The sequence below is a fragment of the Chanodichthys erythropterus genome, chromosome 24, assembly GCF_024489055.1.
Source record: "Chanodichthys erythropterus isolate Z2021 chromosome 24, ASM2448905v1, whole genome shotgun sequence".
NCBI lineage: Eukaryota > Metazoa > Chordata > Actinopteri > Cypriniformes > Xenocyprididae > Chanodichthys > Chanodichthys erythropterus.
The window spans coordinates 15783678-15810574 of NC_090244.1; the positions used below are offsets into that span (position 1 = coordinate 15783678).

The 26897-nt window shown below is 35.9% G+C and overlaps 2 protein-coding genes across 6 annotated transcripts in view; both read right to left on the reverse strand.

Annotated features, from left to right (window-relative positions):
- The window catches only part of magi2b (membrane associated guanylate kinase, WW and PDZ domain containing 2b), a 134628-nt gene extending 129092 nt beyond the window's left edge, over positions 1-5536 (reverse strand). For all 5 annotated transcript variants that reach the window (XR_010893875.1, XR_010893874.1, XM_067378981.1 and 2 more), the window contains exon 1: positions 5016-5536. Coding sequence is in view for 3 of the 5 variants with exons in the window: in XM_067378981.1 (XP_067235082.1) it covers positions 5016-5313 (298 nt within the window). In the remaining 2 variants the exon portion in view is untranslated. The remainder of the gene's footprint in view (positions 1-5015) is intronic.
- Positions 5537-11143: 5607 nt separating this feature from the next.
- Positions 11144-25887, reverse strand: gnaia (guanine nucleotide binding protein (G protein), alpha inhibiting activity polypeptide a). Its single transcript, XM_067380620.1, has 9 exons — positions 25422-25887; positions 20227-20269; positions 15484-15625; positions 15195-15352; positions 13910-14038; positions 13647-13776; positions 13390-13543; positions 12931-13138; positions 11144-12834 (listed from the first exon to the last, which is right to left on the reverse strand). Exons 1-8 carry the CDS (start codon positions 25537-25539, stop codon positions 12948-12950), a joined length of 1065 nt encoding a protein of 354 aa, XP_067236721.1. The 5' UTR covers positions 25540-25887; the 3' UTR covers positions 11144-12834; positions 12931-12947.
- Positions 25888-26897: the final 1010 nt, after the last annotated feature.

The following is a 26897-nucleotide window of genomic DNA, read 5'->3' on the forward strand; positions in this document are numbered from 1 at the left end:
GTGCGCATTCGTGAGACTCTATTAGCACCGCAGTTTACTCCGTCTCACCCAGAAAATCAAACAAAAAAAATGCGCGACAAAATACAAATATATACATTGTGTTCAGCATCAGAAGTGATCACATTCACATTCTGTCAACTGTCATTTTCCCGGAGATATTTAACTCTGTAAATAAAGTAAACATACTTTTTGGGGATTTACTGGCATTGTATTTCATGTCACATTTCATGTTTGTTCATCGTAAACTTATTTAGGTTTAGAACAACATGAGGGTGAGTAAATGATGAAAGAACTGTCATTTATGAATGAACTATCCCTTTAAATACCTGTTTTTTAGCTTAGTAGGACAATCAAACACCAATGAAAGTTGGCGCCAATAGCCTCGTGGGCAGAGCACAACATATAGCACAGTTCTTGAACCTTTCCCGATCCCGTCCCCCTTTCTCTCTCCAACTTCGCTTCCTGTTTGAATACTGAAAACGAGAGAATCTTCTAATGAAATCACAAAGACCCATGTTTAAATCCCAAATTTGAATATTCACAATGTATATTAGTTAGCGTTCAAAAGCCGCCCCACAAGTCAACAGGCCTACAATGAGAAATCATGGTGCATCCTATCACCAGTCCATTCCTGCATTCAAATGACTCACTGTACCAAATTTCATTCATTAAATTAAATGTATTCAGCTAGCCTCTGTTCTTATGGCCTTTTACAATATAAACACACTATAAAACGCCTTTCGGACAAGTTTCCCAGACCCTGATCTTCAGCAGCCAATCAATATTTACTCAGTCACACCACTGATCTGGATCTCCCTAGACACAAGCATTGCTTGCATCAAGATATTTTTTGCTTTCACTTGGGAACTGGGGATGCTTTCCAAAGCGCTGGCCCGGGGGCTGAAGTTTGCTTCAAACAAGAGCGAAAAACACTGCAAATGTACTGTAAGCATTGTTGAAAACTTAGCACTGTAGACCTGAAGACAGCTGCATGCCCTCGAATCCCATCACTTTAGTCAACATCTGTGTTTGAGATAACACCACTCCTCCCAAACACAGCAAGTCCCATCTTCTGTTCACCACCAAATGCCATTGTTTTTAAGAGCTGCCACCTTATGGCAAGCCATTTTAACATTAATTCCTGAACACTACTGGACTAGTATCTTTTTCAATATCCCAGTTGCTTCTATTACTTTACTAGTACATATTTAAACATAATACACTAGTGTTCATTAATCATTAATAATGATGATAAAATGTTCAATTAATCAAGATTTTGATTTTAGGTCATAACGTCCAGCCTTAATCGTAACATCTATTCAACTGATACCAGTGTTATTTTACTATTATTTCTATACTATTATACTTAATTTTAACATTCTGAATGAGCGTCTATTTTTATATTTTCTGTTTTCATCATTTTAATTTAATTTTGAGTAATTCTGTTAAGTGTTTTTGTCTTTTTTTATGTTATTTATGTTTAATTTTTTCTCAGTTTTAGTTTTTAGTTATTTCCAGTTAATAATTTTTCATTTAGTTTATATGTCTAATATTTATATATTTTATATATTAAATCATTCTGGGCAAACAATTAATTGTGATTAATCGCATCCAAAATAAAACTTTGTGTTTAAATAATATATGTGTATTGGCTGTGTATAATTATTATGCATATATAAATACACACACATGCATGTATATATTTAATGGTGCGTTCACACCAGACGCGAATGAAGCGTTAAGCGTGAGTGATTTACATGTTAAGTCAATGCAAAGATGCGAATGTGTTTCAGGCGTTTGACGTGCATAACGCGTGATTCGCGTGAATTGCGCAATTTGAAAAATCTGAAATTTGCACCGCGTTAACCAATCAGGAGCGTGCTCTAGTAGGGACATGATTAGGACGTAGCGAGGGGAGGCAGAAATCCGAAACAACGATGGCGGACAAAATCAATGTTGCTGTATGATACATCTTTGAACTTTTATAGAAACATGAATAAAAAGGATCTTGCATGGAAGAAAGTGAGTGAGGAGGTTGGACAATCTGGTAAGTTGTTAAAAACGTTCTTTACTCAATTTGAGCAATATATATATATATTAGGGATGTGCAACGATTAATTGCGATTAATCGTTAGCAAAATAAAAGTCTGTGTTTACGCAATATATGTGTGTGTTCTGTTTATTATAGTTATGTATATATAACTACACACACATACATGTATAAATTTAGGAAATATATGCATGTTTAAATACATATATATTTATATATATATTTTATAGTACATGTAAATATAAATATTTTATATATAAATTAACATTTTTCTTAAATATATACACATGTATGTGCCTGTATTTATATATACATAACTATTATAAAAAGAACACACACATATTACGTAAACACAGACTTTTATTTTGCAAACGATTAATCATTGCACATCCCTAATATATATATATATTTTATATGAGACTACAAGCTAGCTAAAGCCAGTAAATTATGCTTATTCGCCGTATTTTACAACTACTTTCCCGCTGTAGAGCTGATGTGTTTATTCAGAGGAAGTGTGCAGAAACGAGACTGGAGCCGCCTGGCAGAAGCCCCTCTCATGATGAGAATTTCACGCACGAATGAAGCGGGTAAACTCAAGATGTTCAAGCGTCCAACTACGCGCGAATAGCGCGTTTTATTCACGCAAGTTACGTCTGGTGTGAACGCCCCATAAGAAAAATTGGTTACATTTATATAAAAAATATTCATATATAATATAAATTATATAAATATATGTACAGTATATGCATGCAAATATTTCTTAAAATATATACATGTATGTGTGTGCATTTAAATATACAAAATAAATATACACAGCACACACACATATATTATGTAAACACAAACTTTTATTTTGGATGCAATTAATCGCTTGCCCAGCATTAATATTTAAATATATTTTATTTATTTTAAGCTTGATTTCAATTAACAAAAATAGTTTTAGTTTATGATAATAAACCTGATTGGTACTCTGAAAACTTGTATAACTATTCAAATAGTTATTGATGTATTCAATACAACTCATGGAGTACATACTTGGAAAATATTTGTTATTTGAAACACAGATTCACAAAAATTCAATAGCAAAAATGTTCAATTCCCAGTGACAATGGACTAGTTAACGGTGACAATGATAGTGACTAATAACAAAAGAATAATAAATATTAGTATGCCATATATATGTATTAGTAATAGGGTACAACGGGCTAAAGGCGCTGCGGGGCAAAAGGCGCCTTTGATTTTCTTTCCCTCTAAACCACTAGATGGCACATAAACTTGCCGCAGCACTTTTCTAAACATTCGTTTTTAAAAATGCACATGCAAATTTGTCTGATCTTTGACGCAATCGAGGGCAGCACTGCAAAGTTGATTCTGAGGTAGTTTGATCTAATATTTGATGCGTTTTTAAAATGTTGTTGATTTAAGTAGCAAATAAGTATCCATTAAATTAATATTTGTATTTTCACACAAAGGTCTTCTTAATGATTTTCAATTTTGTTCAAGGTAATTCAAGCAATAGTTTTTCAATAACGGAAGTATATGTAAAAGTATGGTATTTGGGGTAAAAAGCACCCCTGCTGTTGGGGCAAAAGGCACAATAATTAACATGATAATGAATAGCTGGCTGACTTTTCCATTTCTTGACATGACATGGTTAGATTCACCTTCCAAAAAAATCATATATCAAATTAGGTATTAATTTTAGAGATAATACCCATATTTATAATGAAACAATCATATTTTAAAATATATTAATCATATCATAATAAAAATATAATGTATTGTTACTAGGGCTGTCAAACGATTAATCGCGATTAATCACATACAAAATAAAAGTTTGATTTTGCATAATATATGTGTGAGTAATGTGTGTAAATAATATGTATATATAAATACACACAAATTAATGTATATATTTAAGAGAAATATGTTATTTATGTACAAAAAAAATTATTTATATATAATATAAATTATATAAAAATATAAATAAATACATATACTTTCTCAAATATATACATGGATGTGTTTGTATTTATATATACAAAATAATTACACACAGTACACCCACATATATTAGGCAAACTCAAACCTTTATTTTGTATGCGATTAATCGTGATTAATCATTTGACAGCCCTAATTGTTACTACTGTAAATCTATATTAAATAGGCTATTATAGTTAATGCTTTCAGAATCTTTACTTTTTAAAATAATTTTGTTTCTGGATTTTTAAAATCTATTTTTTATATTTTATATATAAAAATATATATCACATAGGCCTATTTTAATGACAGTATTTTTATTGAACAAAAATTAATTCTTTTATTTATCAAAATAAACAGAAAATAGTACAAACTTTGCTAAAGTTATTCTTTTGAGCAAGTATTAACCTAATCATTATTTAAAAAAAAAAAAAAAAAAAACATTATTTTAGCTAAAGTATTTGTATAAATTAAAAGAATAGGTACTAGTCAAATAGTGCTAATTGATACTACTAATATAAGCATTAGTAACAGCAGCTACTAGTTAGTGCTAAGAATAAATGATTAAACGGCTTGCCACAGCCACCGTGCAATTTACGAGATCAATGAAATTGCCTTCAAATATTCGCCCAGTTCGCCCATGGCGGACCCGCGGGCCAAAACATCTCCAATACAGGACAGAACAATCTCCGCCCCCTCGTGCATGATTCCACGGTGCTTGGAATCCAAACAAAGCACACATTTTATTGACATGTTTATGTGACAATCCACTACACTGTAACTTCTGTTGCCACGAGCGACAATGGAACGTTCGCGGCTACAATCGATAACCACCCTGATTTCGCGCGCCGTATCCGAATGCACCTTTGTGTGTAAACAGGATTTCTGCTAAAAATAATAATGTGCAGACAGCAGCCCCAGACAGCGGAGGGGTCGCACACTCGCTTTCACGTAGAGACGGCGGCGCGCTGATGTTTATCCTCACCTTGCTTCACGCACTTCAGCCTGAACGGGTCTTTGCAGTGCTTGATCACGGCCAGCACATCCCTGATGGTGAGCCCTGCCACCGGCGTATCGTTGACCTCCAAGAGCAGCTCGTCCTGGGACAGCTTGCCGCTCTGGACGGCCACCTTACCCTGCTTCACCTCCCCAAAATAAGGGAAATTGCCGTTCTCGGCGCCCCCTTTCAAGTCGAACCCCAGCTCGCCCTCCTTATTCCTGGTGAGCACCGCTTCGTGGACTTTGTTCGTCCAGTGGTTCTTCTTCTTCAGACTCTTTGACATCGCTGACAATTGACGACTCGCCTACCAGTGTGCGTCTGCTGGATGGCACCTCATCCCTGCCCCAGTGTGGCGTATCGCGTGTCCGCGCCTGTCCCGAGGCGCGCTCAGATCCTCCGCGGCTGGCCGCTGCTCATAGTATCCATGTTGCATGCAGTGGAGTTGCGCTGAGAGCTGCAGCAGCAGTACGCAACTGTATGGAGGAGCACGCTCGCTTACACGCTGACTGCCGAGTGACCCGGATGTGATGTCTGTGAGGAGGCAGGAATGCTTGTGCATTCCTTAGAGCGGGCTTCACGTAAAAGTGTGTCTTCGACGAAAAGGGAAGCGAGATGTGAAATGAAAGGTGGCTTAAACTGGGTGTTTATGTTGTTCGATTGCAGAGTTTATGGAATAGATCGATTTGATTCAAGAACACATTTTTCGATTCATAAAGGGGAAAAGGTGCAAAGTATATTTTATTTTTCAATAGTATTATTTTATTTTAATATAAGTTGTTATTATTATTATTATTATTATAATTATTAAAGGGATAGTTTGCCCAAAAAATGAAAAATTTGCCATCATTTACTCACCCTTGTGTTGTTCCAAGCCTGAATGAGTGTCTTTCTTCTGTTGAACACAAAAGAAGATATTTTGAAGAATGTTGATAACCAAACAGTTGATGGTAGCCATTGACTTCCATAGTATTTTGTTCCTGCTATGGAAGTCAATACCGTCAACTGTCTGCTACCAAGTGTCTCATAGCAGCCGCCGGAGAAACGTAGAGTAGCACTACAATAACTTTCAACTCACAAATGTATCTAATATGATAAAAAAAAAAAGCTCTGCTTTACCCCACATACACTTGACCGGAAGAAGCAGAAATGGCGACTGTGGCATAATAAAAGCTCCACTGCTCTTGAGCCGTGTGTCACGCTCGTCTCTCATTAGCCTCGTTTCTGCTCGCACAGCACTCGGACCTGCTCCGCTTCATACTACAGTAACATTATGCCTGAGTCCAATCCCGATTCTTTTCCACCGGCTGTAAACATAAAGACAACACCTCCCATGATTCCTCTAGCGGTGAAAATGTACATATTGTGCCTTTATTCACATAATAGGTTCCCTTCATGTTACATGTTCCTTGCCCATTTTTAGTGTTTATCTTGGTGGTTGTGGCTTGAGTGACTTTCTCACATAAAATAAGTATAATAAAAAAAATAGACATACATTTTCTGGAGAAAATGTGAGTGGTGCTTGCCATGGAAAAACTGAGCACTAGGCAGTTACAGTGCTTAGTGTAAATGAGTACACCCCCTTTGAAAAGTTACATTTTAAACAATATCTCAATGAACACAAAAACAATTCCCAAAATGTTGAGTAAGGTTAATAATATAACTTAGTTACAGTTTTATTCAAATTAGGGTGATGCAAAAATGAGTACACCCCACAACAAAAACTACTACATCTAGTACTTCATATGACCTCCATGATTTTTAATGACAGCACCAAGTCTTCTAGGCATGGAATGAACAAGTTGGCGACATTTTGCAACATCAATCTTTTTCCATTCTTCAAGAATGACCTCTTTTAGAGACTGGATGCTGGATGGAGTTTGATGCTCAACTTGTCTCTCCAGAATTCCCCATAGGTGTTTGATTGGGTTCAGATCAGGAGCCACTGAATCACTTTCACCCTGTTCTTCTTCAGAAATCCAACAGTGGCCTTAGATGTGTGTTTAGGATCAGTGTCATGTTGGAAAAGTGCACGACGACCAATGGCCCAGAGTGATGGCAGCATCTTCTCTTTCAGTATAGAGCAGTACATCTGTGAATTCATGATGCCATCAATGAAACGACACCAGCAGCACTCATGCAGCCCCACATAAGGACACTGACACCACCATGTTTCACTGTAGGTACCATGCAGTTTTCTTTATATTCCTCACCTTTGTGACACCATACAGTTTTGAAGCCATCAACTCCAAAAACATTGATCTTGGTCTCATCACTCCAGAGTATAGAGTCCCAGTAGACTTCATCTTTGTCAGCATGGGCCCTGGCAAACTCTAGACGGGTTTTTTTGTGCCTGGGCTTTAGGAGAGGCTTCTTTCGTGGCCGGCACCCATGCACGCCATTCCTCTGCAGTGTACGCCGTATTGTGTCACGGGAAATAGTCACCCCAGTTTGGCTTTCTACTTCTTTAGATAACTGCAGTGAACTTGCATGCCGATTTTCTTCAACCCTTCTCATCAGAAGAGGCTCCTGTCGAGGTGTTAACTTCCGTGGACAACCTGGACGTCTCTGTGAGATGGTTGCAGTTCCATCTTTTTTAAATTTTTGTACCACTTTTGCTACAGTATTCTGACTGATAAGTAAATATTTGCTGAAATTCTTGTAGCCTTCACGTTTCTGCTGTAAAGAAATGATTTTCTTTCTCAGGTCTTGTGACATTTCTCTTCCATGTGGTGCCATTGCTGACAGCATGAAATAGGGAAGGAGTTTTAACACCCTTTTATAGTCCACTGTCTGCTGGACACCTGTCTAATGAATAATTAGACTCACCTGTGGTTGAATTCTTGTTAAATTCGACATTTGTAGCTTTGCTCCAGAGACCTTCAGTGGGGTGTACTCATTTTTGCATCACCCTAATTTAGTAAAACTGAAAATTTTGTTCTCCAAGTTATATTATTAACCTTACTTTCATGTTATAAGTTAAACAGATTAAACTTAGTCTTGTCAACATTTTACAAATTGAAATCACGTGACTTTGGCGCTCTGAGTCACTGATTCGATTCATAAAGATCTGAAGCAGTGTTCTGAAATCGGCCCATCACTATATTGTTGAAAAATCGTTATTTTTGTTTTTCGGCGCACAAAAAGTATTCTTGTCTCTTTATAATATTAATGTAGACCCACTGAACTCACATGAACTGTTTTAAATATGTTTTTAGTACCTTTATGGATCTTGAGAGAGGAAGTACCATCAGGCCTCACTGAGCCATCGGATTTTATCAAAAGTATCTTAATTTGTCTTCCGAAGATGAACGAAACTCTATGGGTGTAGAACGACATGAGGGTGAGTAATAAATTATATTATTTACATTTTTGGGTGAACTAAACCTTTAAATACACATTAATTTAAAAAAAAATAATGATGTTCACAGATAAATCATTTATAATAAATATTCCAATATTCCATTAAAAAATAAGAATGGTCAGTTTTGTGACTTTAACGAAATCTGTTGAGACTCACTGGCATGTAAAGACACTCACTGGTCGCCACCTACTGGTGTACTATGTAACCTGCAGAAAGAGTAACTGAATGAATCAGTGAACGAATCTTTTTGGTGAATGGACTCAAAATAATTTATTTGTAAGAATAAAATACCCACACTTGTCTCAAAGTACATAACATTAAAATAATAATGAACAGAAACAACGTAAAGAGCACTGACCTGTACCACTTCCACCTGCCTGCTGCAGATTCTTTTCGGCGTTGACAGTGTTGTCCTTGATCCGAATAAATCCGAGTCACGAACACGTCACGTGTTTTCAACTCTTATAAATTACAGTAGCCTAGTTATGGCGTGAACACAGCATAAGCTCGTTGTTTTGGTTCAGGAGGAACCATAAAAGATGGCTGCTGTTTGCGGTCCTCTGTGACTGACGTCTGCATGAAACGCGCAGTATGAAAATACGTTGACAGGCCGGCGGTAGTACATCGTAGCGTTGCATTCGGCCAAAAAAAATAATGGCAACAAAGGTTTTTCGTTGTCGTTTTTTATTTCTGTCAAAGAATGTAAGTAGCCTAACATCAGCTGTGTCTAGTGAGCTTTCTACCCAGAAAGAGTTTTTTTGGCTAAAAATGCTTCTCTGTTCTCTCACTAGTTTTTTTAAACACACTTCATATGCTATAGGAGTTTGAAATAAGTCTAAACTTCAATAAAACTGCTCTAATGACCTTTAGTTAAGGTTACAAAATAGATGAGATACAGCAACATTTATCAAAATGAGATCATGCAGATTATATGCAGATTAAACTGGATAATGTGTTCAGTAAATGTTGTCTGGATCAGGATTACAAGGCTTTCTTCAACCATAAAAGGTCTTTATTTATTGCTAGACTTATTATTGACAACAGTTTTATAGACACATATTTTACAACCAGGATATAAGAGCTATAATAAAACCTTAAAAATGTACATGTTCAATCTACATCTAAGGTCCATTAGTTAAAATCCATTATATAGTATTATTACCACACAAAGGAACTTATTCAGCAATAAATAAATGCCCATAAATTCATCCTAAAAGCTATTGTGCCTTGGCATATGCAATATTCAGAAATAATTACACCCATTTGGCATCCACAAAATAAACGAGTGGATTAAAGTTGCTAAAATAGTCAGGCTCGTCTATAATATTAATGTTATGTGGTTGATCAAGTAGACCGCTGTTACAATGCTGTCTGATCAGGATATTGGAGGTCCGGTGTAGTAACTTATGGATTCTTTTGATCAGGTTTTCCATCTCTTTCTACTTTATTAGCTGTCTGTTTTATCTCCCCGCAGGAGGCCTGAGAGATTAGTCAAATCACTTAAATTTAAATCCAAATATACCCTAAAATAAAGCCTGGGCAACATGGACATATGGATGATCTAATGGAGCGAGTCAGTAGGTTAAAGTCACCATAAAATCAAAATTTACATTTTTTTTTACAAGCACAACTTCACTTTGTACTATAAAGCGGCTATCCAGTGTGTTCACGTTTTCACCCGCGGAGTTCTTACCTCAGTTAATTCAACACACGAAATGAAATGACTCAAAGACGCGACCCACGTGAGTGAAGGCGGAGCCTCAGCGCACACCTCCTATTACGTTATCGTCACGGACCAATGGTAGTACGATGGTTCTGAAAGTTCGCTTTGGCAAGCCGTTTCGAACTTCCAAAAAGAACACAAAACGAACTTCTTTTTGGCCTGATTTTGTTCGAAATGACGTCACATCAGTTCCTTCTTCGATTTCGTTTGGCTGTATTGACCTTTGGACGGTTAAACCGAATGATCTTTTGACACTTCAAAATCTTTAAAATATCTTTATATCTAGCAAAATATAATTAAAGACTTTTGTATTCAATAAAAAGAGATCTAATTGTACTACCTTATATACTTTGGATGTCATATCTTTGCTTTTTATTATTATTAAAGGTGATAGAGAGGATTTTTTCGTCGAGAATCCAGACTGAGTTTTTGAAATGAGCGCATGCGTAAGAACAACCCCCCTCCTTCACAGCTCATTTCAAAGGAACGCCTCCCAAAACTCGTGCACGATTATTGGAACACGAGTGTTTACCACCGGCATTCGCTGTGTCGTGTTAGTGGATTCATTATGTCGGACTCCCCGCAGGTAACTCATAATCTGCAAGTTGTTACTCCTTTCTCCTGACAAAAACATTGCATGCGGCGCCTGTGGAGTGTGGAAAGTTACTGGAGCGTGCAGCCACGCACATCTCTCACAAGGAACTTCACGGCAGTGATTGACAAGCCAGAGGGCCAATCGCGTAAACGATTGGCCCTCTGGCTTGTCAATCAAAGATTAAGATGTTTTTAAGGCCCTACTCCGTGCACAGATGATGTATATTATTCCTTTCAGTGCACCTAATAAATAGTCTTTTATCAGTTAGTAAAGACAGTTTCAAGTAATATTGCAAAATGTATAAAACAAAACATCCTCTTTAGCACCTTTAAGGCCTTTGGACAAAAAAATGACCCATCACGTCACATCATTAATCCACACACGTATATGAGGTTGTTTTATATTTATATATGTATACAGTAACACGTTACAATGTCTCATTTCTTAACATATTGCGTTAATACATGCTGTAAGAATATATTGTTCATGTTAACATTTATCAACATTAGTTAATAAAAATATCCACGTTTGCGTTAGTTCAGTGCATTAGTGAATGTTGCAGTTAAAATTAACTAACACTAATAAATGCTGCAGAAGTATTGATCATTGTCATTGTTAATGTTAACAAATGAAACCTTATTCTAAAGTGTTACCATAGATACAATGATAAACACTAATGAAAATAAACTTGAGACAAAAACCACATTACAACTTATATGTAAAATATATTATACATTATTAAATGACAAATTCATAATTTATAATACGTTTATATTATATAATCAAGTCATTCAAATAATTTGCCTGCCTGTACTTAACCATAACTAAAGGCCAACGGGAGCCACACTTCTGCCTTCTCTTGTCATCGCCACAAGAGTGCAGTGTGCATCTGTGTTTCAATAACCTTCTGTGATGCAAGAGCTCTTCGGGGGGAGATATTCATTTATGATTTCTCATACACTTCAAAAAACCTCCATTCAAAGCAAAAGCACTCTTACAAATGTGTTTTTGGTTGAATAAAAAGAGGAGAGTTATAATTTATATAATGTTATGGAATGGGCTATTCTCATTTTAAAAGTGAAAAGAAAAACTCTTCAAGCCAGAACTCTTATTTCAGGATGCTGTTATTTCAACAGCATTTTTATTAGCAAAATAGTGGATATCAGTCAACATTTGTTCTACAATAAGAACCTACATTTAAGGGATGTGAATTTTAAAACCATTTTAATTGACCATGTTACTATCAGAAAAGACATTTGTGCTTCTACTGAAGGCTTCTATGAGACATTACATTGTACAGGTAGTTAAATCATTTGTTATGTAACATAGGGATGTGGACCTAGTGCAAAAATTAAAAGTTACATGAATTCTAAGGAGAAATTCTTTGGTCCCTATTAATGTATTCAAAAATGGTTCCCTTTGATCAGTAAAATGCCTATTAATGCAAAATGTTGACCTTTTTCTGAGTTCTCCATTAAAACAGTTCATGATTTGCAGGTGCAGAGGAACAATTCATCAGCAAATTTCAGGGCTCACCACAGTTTTTCCATCATTCCAAATCGCAGGCAAATCTCACATAACATGTGCTGGTAATGACGGCTGTACTCGGATAAGCAGAAGGTTCTAGCATGTTTACATTTTCCCCCATTCACAATTCGCAGCTCTGAGATCACCCACAGTTGTTTGGTCTTAGCTTTCAATGATCTAGACTACTATTGAACAGATGATAGCCGTGTGGATAAATATCAACTGGCTCATATTTAACTTGGTTGAAAAGAGGGGGAAAAGCACTGCGACAGTAACTGCAAGGCACATGACCTTAATATTCAGAGTAGAGAGAGAATAATGATCCCAAAAACCCTTTGAATGAAAAATACCATTTAAAAAAGACCTGTAAAGTCAACGTCTAAAAATGGTGAAAAATTCCAGCAACAATTACAGTTATACAAATATTTTACACAAAATGTTTTTTTTTTTTTTTTTCTAAAACGCCCTAAAAAAAATCTAAAATGTTCAGAGAACATAAATATAAAGTTAAGTAACCCATTTAACATTCAGGTTCATGGTTGACCTTCTTCCTGCTCTGGTTCTCCCAAAGGTTTCACATCAGGCCACTCGCGTCACACTGCGAAAGGATCAAAAGGGAACGTTGGATGGATGAATAAACAGTTTTACCACAATCATACAAATTAAGTCATTAAGTTCCTATGTTTCTGCTCACCAGTGTGATGGCTCGTTTTAGAAGAGCCCACAGTCCTTCAGGTTGTTTTTGATGATGACGTCAGTGACGGCATCAAAGACGAACTGCACGTTCTTGGTATCGGTGGCGCAGGTGAAGTGGGAGTAGATCTCTTTGGTGTCCTTCCTCTTATTCAGGTCCTCAAACTGACACTGAATGTAAGCGGCTGCGTCCTCATACGTGCTGGATCCTTGTAGAGAGTTTCACACAATAGTGTTGTCAAAGTACTGAAGTTTTAAAAATGTAACAAGACCAGCATTTCCCCTAGCATTTTGAGCGCTGTTCTCTGATTGGCCATTGTGTTCATGTGCTCAACAGATATGTCTGTTGTATTTTTTACTATTGTTGAATTAGATTCTTATTTTTCTATCACATTAAATATTCTAGAAACAAAAAAAAAAACATTTGTATATTAGGATTGAGAGATGAATATATCCATACCAGTATACTCTGGGAAACAAATAGTAAGTGGGCTTTTTTTGATCTTATCATCAAACAGATCCTTTTTGTTGAGAAACAGGATGATGGAGGTGTCCGTGAACCACTTGTTGTTGCAGATGCTGTCAAACAGCTTCATACTCTCATGCATTCGGTTCTACAAGAGAAGAAACCAAGTACTGTTTGAGAGGAACTTTAAAAAGGCAAAGTTTCTGTTTCGGGATGCTGACACTGAAAAGAGGTCTTGTTTAAGTGCTCACCATTTCCTCATCTTCAGCCAGGACAAGGTCGTAATCGCTGAGAGACACGCAGAAGATGATGGCGGTTACTCCCTCAAAACAGTGGATCCATTTCTTCCTCTCGGATCTCTGGCCGCCCACATCAAACATTCTGAAAGTAGAAGAGATGTGGGTGGTGAGATGCACTTTGGGACAGTCACACTGAACACACAATGATATTTTCAAGGTACTGTGGTGTATGTATGTATGCATTATATGTGTGCAGTTACAATGTCTATACTCACTTGAAGTGAAGGTCCTTGAAAGTGAAGTGGGTCTCCACAATACCAGTAGTCTTCACCCTGGTTCTCAGGACATCTTGCTGAGTTGGGACATAGGAAGGACTGGATATTCTGTCTAGGTCATTCAGGTAGCTATAGAGAGAAAATACAGATTAATTACTATTATATATATAAAAATCAGTTATGCATAATGACTTAAAAGTGAAATGCAAGTCTTTAATTGAAAAAATAAGCCACTCATAAGTTGATTTCACAGAAAAGTGTAAATACTATTGTACTTTTGCTTGGTTTAAGTATCCTAACCATCCAATTACAGTAACACTGGCTCAACCAATAGCACAAGTTTGGGGCGGTCCTATCTGTTTGTCTAACCAATGACAGACTAGTTCAGGAAACCTGTACTGATTTGTAATTTTATATGAGAAGAATTGAAATCACATGAAGTTTAATTAATCCAGCTCAAAGTTGCTCATTTATCTCAACGTCAGCATATGCAATGTTCAGACTTTTGAAAAGGTTATACACTACTATTCAAAAGTTTAGGGTCAATTATACGCAATTAATTGTACAAAAGTCACAGTAAAGACGTTTAAGGTTATAAAAGGTTTCATTTCAAATAAATGCTGTTCTTTTGAACTTTCCACAAAAATATTAAACCATTTTCAATAATGAGACATGTTTCTTGAGCAGAAAATCAGCATATCAGAATGATTTCTGAAGGATCATGTGACACTGAAGACTGGAGTACTGGTGCTGCAAATTCAGCTTTGCCATCACAGGAATAAATTAAATTTAAAATATAATTCAAATGAGTTATTTTAACAATTTTTTAATAAATAAATGCAGCCTTGGTGAGCAGAAGAGACTTGAAACGTGTGAAAGGTAGTGTTAAATTTATTCAAAATTTGAATTTCAAAATGGTTTATCTTTGTAGCCAACAGTCAGACACATCTCATTTTTATTATGCCATAGAATTGTTCATCTGGGTTGTATGCAAAAGGTAAGGGTTAACTGCAAACTTTGAGAACACAGGACAAATTTGCATTTTTGAAAAGTTTGCATAAAGCATATTTGAATCATGGGCCATAATGGATGGAATAATGTCAATAATAACTCAGCTCAATGTAAAAGTAATGTCTGCACGCAGTACACAAACCAATGACGTGGTCAGTGGCCACAATGGAAACGGAGCAGCATTATGTGGGGAGCGCAAAGGTCATTATGTGGGAAACGGCTGTGTAGGGCAGAAAATATGCCAAAAAACTAAGAGAGAGAGAGAGAAACTCACTATGAGGCAGAGTCATTGAGCTGGTACTCTCTGGAGCGACTGAAACAAGCCTGCACGCCTCCATCCTTCCACAGCCGCTGGATGATTCCAGACAGCTCGCTCGTCATGTAGCCTTCATCCGCGGATCCAGCCAGAACAAACAGCTGCCTTGCGTCATCCTGCAAAACAGCCAATCAAATGCATCGTTCTCTTGATTTCCTTTTGATATTTTGGCATTACATAAATAAGTGGCCTGGAATATATTTGGCAGGCATTTAACACCACTTTACATAATAAGAGCAGCACTTACAGCCCGTCCAGCATCCGCAAAGTCAATCTTCAGGCGGCCCATGGCCCTTATGATGGCGATGATGGACTGGATAGTGTTGCTGTAGACCACGGCTCTGTACTGTTTGCACTCTTCCTCTGAGTAGCCTGCTTCATGGATGATTCTGTGGGAGAAGGTCAATGCCATTAATTGAAGTAATAAAGCTAATAGTTCTTGGAATGAATATTGTGAATACAGTCCTGGCTGAAGAGGTTGGAAGCATTCTGCTGCACGCCGTGCCAAACAACGCCCATTAAATGTAAAGATATATTATTATTTTTGCCCTATAGATTGCTGCATGGGTGATGCACTTTTGTTGGCCAAAACCCAGAAACAAATTAGCATATTAGCACTTGCAGTTCCATCATACCCATCAGTTTGAATGGGTTTTTGGTTAAATGCCTGAAAAAAAGGTGAGGTTAACAAGCTCAAGATATTTTCACGTTTGATCTTATAACATAAAATACATCAGTATGAGATTTGAGATTTTAATTGTGAATAGTCCACTTTTACAGCCTCATTGGTGTTTATAATCTCACTCTAACAAGCAATTCTCAAAGTTTCAGGGAAAATGTTTTTTAAAGGGATAGAAATGAAAATGATCCCATGATTTAGTCACCCTCAAGCAATCCTAGGTGTATAAGACTTTCTTCTTTCAGAGACAAACACAATCGGAGAAATGTTTAAAAATATCATGGCTCTTCCAAACTATGTAATGGCAGTGAATGGGGGGCCCGATTTTGAAGCCAAAAAAAGTGCATCCAACCATTGTATATGTAATCCATACGGCTTCAGGGGGTTAACAAAGGCCTTCTGAAGCAAAGCAATGGGTTTTTGAAAGGAAAAAAATCCTTATTTAAAACAATCTAAAATAAATAGCATACACCAGACATTGTACCCATACTGCGCAAGTTGACTTGAGCCTCAAGGGTAACCCCCTGAAGCGATGTATGACACAGGATGTAGCAGTATCGTAAGCTTAGACACCTCTCGCGGTTCAAACAAATAGGGCTGGGCAACAAACTCAAGCTCCTCTTCTCTTATACTGAAATCCTTCCACATTTCTCTTTAAAATTTCTCATTTTAGACTTTAATTCATGACCGGTGTTTCATTTTGCTCTATCCTCTGCATTTCCGCGTTCATCATTATGTCATGCATCAGGTCGGAAGCTAGTTAATAAAGTTAATAAATCTATCTATCTCCATTTTTTATATTATATATATATATATATATATATATATATATATATATATATATATATATATATATATATATATATATATATATATATATATATAATCTGAAGTCATATAGACTTCAGATGCAAATGCCTCTAAATGCCATCTGAAATTTTCTTCTAAAATTAGCATTATCAAGCTTGTATGTTTATGTTCAGTTATCTAACTTTAATGGCAATGAAAAAGACCTATTAATTGCCATTAAAGTCAAATTACTCAACCTAAACATACAAGCTCGATAAAAATGCTCATTTTAGAAGAAGATTTCAGATGGCACTTAGAGGCTTTTGCATCTTAAGTCTTATATATATATATAAATATTTTTTTTACAGTTTTTTTGCTTCAAAATCACACTCCCTACTCACTACCATTATAAAGTTTGGAAGAGCCAGGATATTTTTAAATATATCTCAGAGTGTGTTTGTCTGAAAGAAGAGAGTCATATACAACTAGGATGGTTTGAGGGTGCGTAAATCACGGGATAATTTTCATTTTTGGGTGAACTAACCCTTTAAATAAAGACTGAAAAGTTGTCGAAAGCTTAATGGTGGTGACGTTGAAGTCATGTAACCGTGGTGTAGTTTGTTTATTAAAGGGGACCTATTATGCCCCCTTTTACAAGATGTAAAATTAGTCTCTGATGTTCCCAGAGTGTGTATGTGAAGTTTTAGCTTAAAATACCCCACAGATAACTTTATATAGCATGTTAAAATTGCCACTTTTTGGGGTTGAGCAAAATACGGCGTTTCAGCGTGTGCCCTTTAAATGCAAATGAGCTGCTGCACTCAGGCCTAAGAGGGTGGAGCTTCAAGAGCTCATTCTCCGGTGTCAGTCAGTATGCAGTAACTGCGAATATATGCTGCATGGAGATAGAACAGGTATAGTTTAGTTTAATTACAGTTGTAACTTATAGTGTCGTCTTGTTTTTATCCACTATATTAGTACAAGCCTGTTTACCGATGAGTTTTATAACTTTTATTGTACTTCCCCCAAAATATGAAGTGTCTGTATTCACTCAAGAAAAATCACTGTAAGAGCTTAATAAAACAGTGCAAGTGTGCATTAAAATATTATCCATAATCTCTCTCTCTCTCTTTCGCATTACCATCAACATACATGGTGAAATACACAGAAATACTCGTTACAACTAACAGTAATCAAATATATATAGACCTTATGTCTTTTTGGGTGGTGCTTAATAAAACTGGTAAACTTTGTAAATCAACTCCGATGAACTGTAATAAAGTGCTCTCACCTTCATTACTGCCGTATCCGGTATCACTCTGGAGACTGTAAGCTAGATCTACTGATCTATCCTTGAGTAACAACTTTTTAGCACAACCTTGGTTTTGTATTGTCCCTTTCTATTGTCATTCGATCACAAAGCAGTCCGGTGCGAAATGATTCGCGCAGACATAAATTCATTTCAGGAGAGTTGAGGGAGCATTTTCTTCGAAAACAAAATGAATCCACCTCGTCTTAAGCAGCTCAGATTTATTAATTAATTAATTAAATTAATCCATCCAGCTACAGAACACCTAAAACGTTTGGGAGACATTCTCGTCAGCACAGCAATGGCGGACTGTACAACTGGCTGTGAACTCGCTCAGGGCGGTTCTATGTTAAAACATCAGTGTGTCAACATTCGTGGGCGGGGCCCGGGACGTCACATTGCCAGGGATCTGGAAACGGCTTGTTCTGAGACACATTTATTGGGATTAGGGATGCTCACATTGACCGTTTAACCGTTAACCGAAAGTAAGAATTTTAACCGATTAATACTATCAGTTAAACGTTTTTTTTTTGTTTTGTTTGTTTGTTTGTTTTTTTTTTTTTTTTTTTTTTTGCTGCATGGTTAAAGAAAAATATGCTATATATAGTTACATATATGCTTATTTGTTAACTCGCGGGGCGTTTCACACGTGCCAGACATATTTCGCTAAGCAACAAGCAAAATGAAGCGAGCGAAAAGAAGTACTGACCATTTCGATAGGCACGGGGGACAGGGGGGTCAAGACGACCCCGCACTTTTGAAAAGACAGAAATCGACCCCCCCGCACTTTTGATAAGGGCTGCTTCAATCAGTCACAATATATCATCTTTTAGCTTAGGATATTTTCTTTCAAATGAGACCATTTTCACGTTTCTGTGAGCTTTCCTTCATAAATAATCAACTGTTTTGTCGCAGATGTGAAGAAGAGGAAATGCGCTCTCGAACAGAGAAACACGCGATCTCCAAGCAATCGATCACAGCGTGCTAACGTTTTAGGACAGGACGATGGTATATAAATCGTGGCCGAACGTTAGCGTTTGTCAATCAAGCAAAACCGTCCATTCAGAAACCAAGAAATTTGACACTTTAAGGTAAGAGGCTGGTCTCTCAGATTGACGCGCGAGCTGGCTTGACTGAAGTTTTCGTGAGGATTTGTAGTTAATGGACAACGTACACCGTCCGTGGTCATAACAAATAACAATCCTTGAGGTAGGCCTGCTATTTTTATTTGACGGAAAAAATGTCTAAAATACCGGTTGTTCAAAGCTTCAATCGATTCACCGTGTTTTTTGTTTTTTTTTGTCATCTTAATTTGTTAAACATTTAAGTGAAGTTATGCCTTTTTATTTAAATTATGCAGGTGCGAATTTGATAATGTGAATCCAGGTTCTGTTGTTTATCTGTTCTATGCTGCTGTTTGCATGTTAAAATAAACCCGTGGAAGACACAGACACTCGTCAATTGTATTTTTTTATTTAATGTCATATATATGTCATATTATCATCATATACGCTATACAACATTTTAATCTTATCAGTTAACGGTTAATAATCGGATAACGAGCGTCGGTTGTCGGTCGAGAAAGTTAACCGAAATGAGCATCCCTAATTGGGATTTAAAAAAAAAAAAAAAAAAAAAAAAAAAGAGGAGTGGTTGGATTTTTATCATTATAGAGGGGTTGTGTATACACACTGACGTTTTACGCGTTACATTTATATCCAAACACCATGCAAAAGTGAATTTTGCATAATAGGTTCCTTTAACTATTTTAAGCTTTTTACTTCTGACAAACTGTATTTATGCTTTAAAATTCATAGAAGTTGTGTTCATGTGAAGATTAGAATGATGAACAAAAGAATCATCTGTAAGAATCAAACTTTTGTTGGGCACAGAGCTTATTTTCTGCAATAATCCAAAAGACAATAGAAAAATCCTATTGGGTTTTTGTTGAGGGAGCCAGACTGAGTGTCATCTCTGCAGCACTCTATTGCTTAATTCTAATGGCTTTGAGGATGTTTAAAATGTTACATGGTTATAATAGTCTGACAAACACAGGGAAGTCCTTTAATAAGTCATGTCCATAATCAAATAATTATGTAATGCATTGCACGTTTAATTTTAATGAACACTGCTATCTCTTACATCTCGCATGATTTTTAAATGTTATGAAACTAGTATGACATTATGAGGACACATTTGGGGGTGAAACTTACTTCATCTGTTTGACAATTGTACTCTTCCCAGATTCACCAGCCCCTGCGAGAGAGAGAAAGAGAGAGTGTGTTAGCCAGATGGACACACACCCAAACATTCCAGATCTTTCCCTGCTCCATAAAAGAATATGAGGATCTGACTCTGAATGTTCAAGCATTTGTGGCTTTTGCCAGCTCAGCAAAAGTACTTCTTTACAGTGTCAGATTGAGTGGGAAAATTCATTTGATTTTGCCAAAAGTAATAACTGGGTGGAGAGAAGACCTTATCAACTTAAACCTTGAAAGGAAAAAAAGACTTTTACTGAAATTATATTGTCATGATTCATCCTTACTATTCATATGATAAAAACAAGTGAAACCAAAGGGAAGTGGGAAAAACTGACGTCATGTGAAATGGCCCAAACCAACAAAACAGTCAATGAAACCTAGACAAATGTATACTCATTAAGTGGATATTTCACTCCCCTGTATGTTAACAAGTGTAGGTGTTAATCTTAATGGATTAATTAAAAGTCACCTCACCGTAATGGGATTACAGACAAACTTTTGAAAACCGATTAGCTATATGTCTAGATAACCTTGTCAGTTTGCGGGTGACAGACAGCAAATATAAAGACTAAAAACTTTAGAAACAGTTAAGGTTTCAAACTGGGGTCCATGGGCCCCCAGGAGGCCACAAGAGGATCCAAGAAAATTTGTAAGGAAAATAGATGGATTTTTTATTTTAGGCCTTTCAACAGTGTTAAAAATAGTGTCAATGTTTTTAATACATTATTAATAAACTTTTAAAAATTATACACTGTGCAAAAGTTTGGGCTAGGTAAGATTTTTAAATGTTTTTGTAATAAGTCATCAATGCTACATTTATTTGATCAAAAATAGAGTAAAAATAGATTGGGAAACACCATTCAAATGTAAAATATCTTTTTATTCTAATATATTTTTTAATGTAATTTATTCCTGTGATGGCAAAGCTAAATTTTCACCATCATTACTCCAGTCTTCAGTGTCACATGATCCTTCAGAAATAATTCTAATATGATGATTTGCTGCTCAAGAAATATTTCTTATAAGTATCAATGTTAAAAACAGTTGTGCTGCTTAATATTTTTGTGGAAACCATGATACTTTTTTCAGGATTCTTTGATGAATATAAAATTCAAACAGCATTTCTTTTTTTTATATGGAAATCTGTTGTAACAATATCCCTGGCATCAAAATGTTAAAAAATCCCTAAATTTTTTCCCTAAAGTTTTTAATTAAAATTTCATCATTTCAGAATAAGGCTAGCTGGTCTTTAATTTACCTACGGTCAAGAAAATCTCAACACTCCCATACAGCTCTTCCATGAGACTAGAGTTCATCCGTTCACTGAGCGAACATTTCAATTAACCATCTCAGTTGTGGTTAGAGGACGTCCCTGTGGGAGGACATCTCTTTCTCTGAGTCCCAGAGCAAAAACACAGCAATTAGGCCACATCAGCATCTCTCACACAGATTCAAACCCTACTGCGAGGAGACCGAACACAAGAGCGCTGCATTTACCCCAGAGACCCCCACACGAGTTGATGAGAGGCTTGTGGTACTTAATGTTCATCCACACCATTTATTGTCCTCAAACAAAGACCGTAATGTTTCCTGAGAAGCAAATATCAAAGTGTTCAACAGATAGATAAGGAACAGTTCCAGCATGTCAAACATATTTATCATTTATTTGCCAAATTTAGTAATTTCTTTAGGAATCCACGAGTGACAAGCTTTTTCATGTAATGAAATGTGATGAAAAGGAGAATTTCACACAATGAAAAATTCACGCAGATTTCGCAGTGGGTTTTCTTGCAAATTCCCAGTATTCACCACCATCTGCGCGTGCGGTGCTTCATAGATCGCTACATTTTTGATAGTTGACAATGAACTTCTGGCAAAATTTTGCAAATCTGACCCATATTACCAACAAGACTGTGGACATTTGTGAAATCTCTCAGAAATTTTGCTGACAAACTATTTAAACTATCAAATGTGTAGCGATATATGCTCACAGTTGTTTGTCAACGTGGTGAATTTGAGTGAATAACTTGAACCAGATGCAATGAGGAAATGTTTCGTCTTTACATTAAATTCCAGATCACACAAATTTATCTTGAAATAACCTTAGAAGTGATTCGATTGTGCAGGCCAAACTCCTTGCTAGGGCTGCCCGACAGTTCCTTTTAGCATCGATATCACAATGTGCGCAAATGCGAGAATCACATTGCAGGATGGGCAATGTCAAGCATAGGGATCGTAGTTGATCCATTCAGACCGGAAACCACGGTTCGAAATGCATGATAAATTAATTGCAAAGTTTAACCATCAAAGAATGAATCTTTTGGTTTCGGTTAGTTTAAAGACACGAAAAAGAACTCAATTCTGAACTCGCATGTCGTTTTCTGTGCGCACACACAGAGATAACAACGAATTCTGTTCTCTATTTGTTCTTGAACAGACACATACATGCAAAATTATATCAAAATGCACTTCCCTGTGAATATCCTCATAAACACGGTTGCTTATGGCTTACGTGAACGTAAACGATTGAGAAATAAAACGGATGAGCATTATTATATTTGATCCGTGCATTATAATTACCGTTTAGACGCTTCAAAAATTTCATAAAGAGATCATAAAACTAATCCATATGAATTGAGGGGTTTTGACCAAATTTCCTTAAGAGACTCAATCACTTTATTTGATGAACAGATTGAATTTAGGCTTTTATTCACATATAAACATTGATCAGCGAACATAAGCTCTGATGAATGAGAACAAACCTTATTGGTCCTTGCGGAGGCTTAAAGGGTTAGTTCACCCAAAAATGAAAATTCAGTCATTCATTACTCACCCTCATGTCGTTCCACACCCGTAAGACCTTCGTTAATCTTCAGAACACAAATTAAGATATTTTAGTTGAAATCCGATGGCTCTGTGAGGCCTCCATAGGGAGCAATGGACACTTCCTCTCTCAACATGAGGGTAAGTAATAAATGACAGGGTGAACATTTTTGGGTGAACTAACCCTTTAAATGTGCTACATAACACAAGAATGAACCTCATTGGTTCTCGCACGTCAAGTGAACATGCTTGAGCTACCGTTTACTATATCTGATGTGTGCATTGATGAATGTTTATGTGAATAAAAACCTAAATTTAATCTGTTCAAAGCTATTGTTTTGCGTCTATTTATAAAATTTGGTAGAAAATCTGGAAAGACTGTCTATGGAGGGACCGAAATCTCTTAGATTTCATTAAAATATCTTCATTTGTTTCTCAAAGATGAACAAAATGGTTTAGAACTACATGAGAGTGAGTAAATGTCAGAATTTTAATTTTTGGGTGAACTAACCCTTCAACCATAGCATTTGCAATAATACTGATGACAGCTTTATTCTAAGATGCATCATTACAAGTTTCTGGTGCCACATAGTGAACGTGACTCCCAAAGCACTGGTTTCACCTTTTGTTTGGTCTCCTGCGGCTGCGTTTATGGTGCTGTAATTTGAACTGGCTCTTCAGTTTCTGGGCAACCAACAACACTGCCTGAGACACACGACCAACACGCTCTAAACCGTGAAGCAGTGCTAATCTTTACTGAATTATCACATTTTGATACACGTTTCTGGCACTCACTGCGACAAAATTATTCAAATAACCACAAGTGAAAGTGTTTTCTCTTCTCAGCAGTGAATTTATTCTTAGTAACAATCCTGGAAGTCACCATTTGTCCCCTTCTATAGTCTAAACAGGAAGTCCAGCCTGTTTTACAGCAGGCGTTAGGACATATGCTGTCGATCCGCGATGCCAAAAAGCAAACAAACCCAAGAACGCAGCACACAGAGGGCGTATAATGAATCAGCACTTAGGGGGAATCAAGTTAACTAGATAATTATATGCTAATTTTCCCTAAAGTTTGATGGTGTAAGGACAGGTTTTATGCCCTCTAACAATTTACACAACAAGAAGAGACCAATGGGAAAATGTTTGTACAATGAACGGATAATTAAATTGGCAAATCCAAGTGAAATGTTGATTATTATCGTTTGGCGGAAGAAAAAGCAAGGGAAACTGACACGGAAAACTTTCCAGCTATTCAAAATGTACAAACTGCATGCAAACAGCACCAAGTGCTGCTCTTCAAGTCTCTGAGACAAATATTATGTTTAAGATGAACACGCCATCGATAAACAATAAAGGCAAACAAATGTTCAAATCACCACGAGCGAATAAATTGTTCTTCTTCATTGCTCAGTGCCCTGAAAAATGCTTGCATATAAAAATACTGGAAAAGTACAGAAGAAACATATGCAAAACAGGAATCGGAAACTGAAGAACAAGTGGCCTCTATGTAAATCGCAATGAATTTACATGTCTACTGCTAATGTAATAGAAAGAATACCGTGAACAATACATACAGTTTATAGGTGTGATATTGTAGGAAATTCATTATGAATATTTTGTTAAAATCAACAATTTCTGCTATTTTAATATTAATATTCTAGAGTGTTTAAGAGCTTGGTGTTTGAAAACTATTTAAATAACTCAAACCTGAATTAATGATACATATTTAAGAGTTTTCAGACTCATTATGATGTTTTTGAAACCACTTTTTAAGCCCATCATCCTCTCCAGATTACACCAAGCACCCAGCAGGACCCTCCATATACACAAGCTCATTTATCATAATTGGATGAGGGTTAGGGTAATCTATCAGATCCATCTCAGTAAATCAGGCAGTGGGGATTAAATTAGATTAAACTAGGCTTTTGTTGGCTGGATTAGCCGTTCGCGTTTTACTGGCCACGAATATGCAAACGAGCACTTTTAAGAAGTCAAGACCAAAGTAAACGAACAAAAGCAGCCAAATAAAACAATTTACGCAATTATCTAATCTCTAATGTATAGATATGTAAATTACACTATTAAAAACAGTGTTAAATGATTCGAGTGATATAACTGAGTGGATTAGCTTCATATGCTAGCGGAGACACCAGCGCGGTAACTATTGACAGAAAAGTTTCCCAGTGTTCATAAATATGCACTTGACTGCTTTATTCTCGACTCAAAGCTTATTTAAATGTCAAATCCAGTGCTAATGTATCTCATACTTGTTGTGAAGTTGAATTTACAGGGCGTTTTCCCTAACGGAGCGGCTAACTCACCCAGCAGCAGCAGCTTGACCTCTCGAGACGCTTTCTCTCCATCATCCCGCAGGTTTTTGTCAATCATTTTACTCCTCTCCTGGGCGCTCTTGTCGTCCGAGCTCAGGGTGCACCCCATCTTTTTGGAGTTTAAAACGCTTTCAAACTATATAAGAAGTCGAAGAGGCGAAAAAAATGGAGGAAATAAATATCATGCACTGTGGTTCAAATGAGGAGCCACCGCGACGTCTCACGCCCAACTCTTTCACACGCGCACAACCTCTTAAAACTGGATTTTTCCAGGCGCTGGAGTTTCTAAAGTTAAAAAAAATAAAAACGGAGGGTGTCAGTAATCAATCGAATGCCTTGACGGCCATGGTTGATTAAAAATAAAGTGAAAACGCAGTCATTAATGCTCAGCCTCACGCTCGGCTTCTCCCACTGCTGTTAAAGTGTCGAAAAGATCGACGGAGTTTCCTGTTTCTTTTCATACATAAATCCCCCCTCCACGGCCGCGCGCCCGGAGAGCACGCTCCCGCACACATGCGCGCAATGCAAGGGTGCGCGCAAATTGATCCCAAGTACTTGTGAAGTTAGAAAAATTCGGGAAAAGATTTAAAAAAAAATGTCCCCCCATTATTTTATTACATTTCTGGAAATGTTAATACGCTTTAAAAACACTTATTCATAATATTTTATTTTATTTATATGTAATTTTAAAATTAGTTTACAGTGTTTTGTATATTAATAATGATATATTATTTAATACATTTTCCGAAAATACTTATTCATAATATTTTATTTATTTATTTTTTACATTATTATGTTGTTATTTATATGTTAATTTGTATATATATGCAATTTCTGAATTGTATTTATTTGTTTTTAATGTATTTACATAATTTATATATAAATAATTATATATTATTTATAATTGTATAATTTCTGAAAAAGCCACTTTAAAATACTTTATTATTCATAATATTTTATGTATTTATTTGTATTTTTATTTACATTATTACATGTTATTATTTATATGTTAATTAGTATAAAAGACATTTCTGAATTTTATTTATTTGTCAATTTAATAATATTTACATTATTTATATATAAATTATATTATTTATAATTTTATAATTTCTGAAAAGCCACTTTAAAATACTTATTCATAATATTTTATTTCTATGTAATTTAAAAATGTATTCACAGTATTAATAATGATATATTATTTAATTAATTTTCTGAAAAGAATAAGCTTTAATATAATAATATGCATATAGTATATAATAAAGCATATAATAATATGCTTTAAAAATACTTATATTTTATGTATTTATTATTTGTAATTTTTATTATTTATGTTAATTAGTATATATGACATTTTCTTTATTTATTTGTAATTTTTTATAATATTGACATTATTTATATATAATTATATATGTTTATAATTTCTGAAAAGCCACTTTAAAATACTTATTCATAATATTTTATTTATAT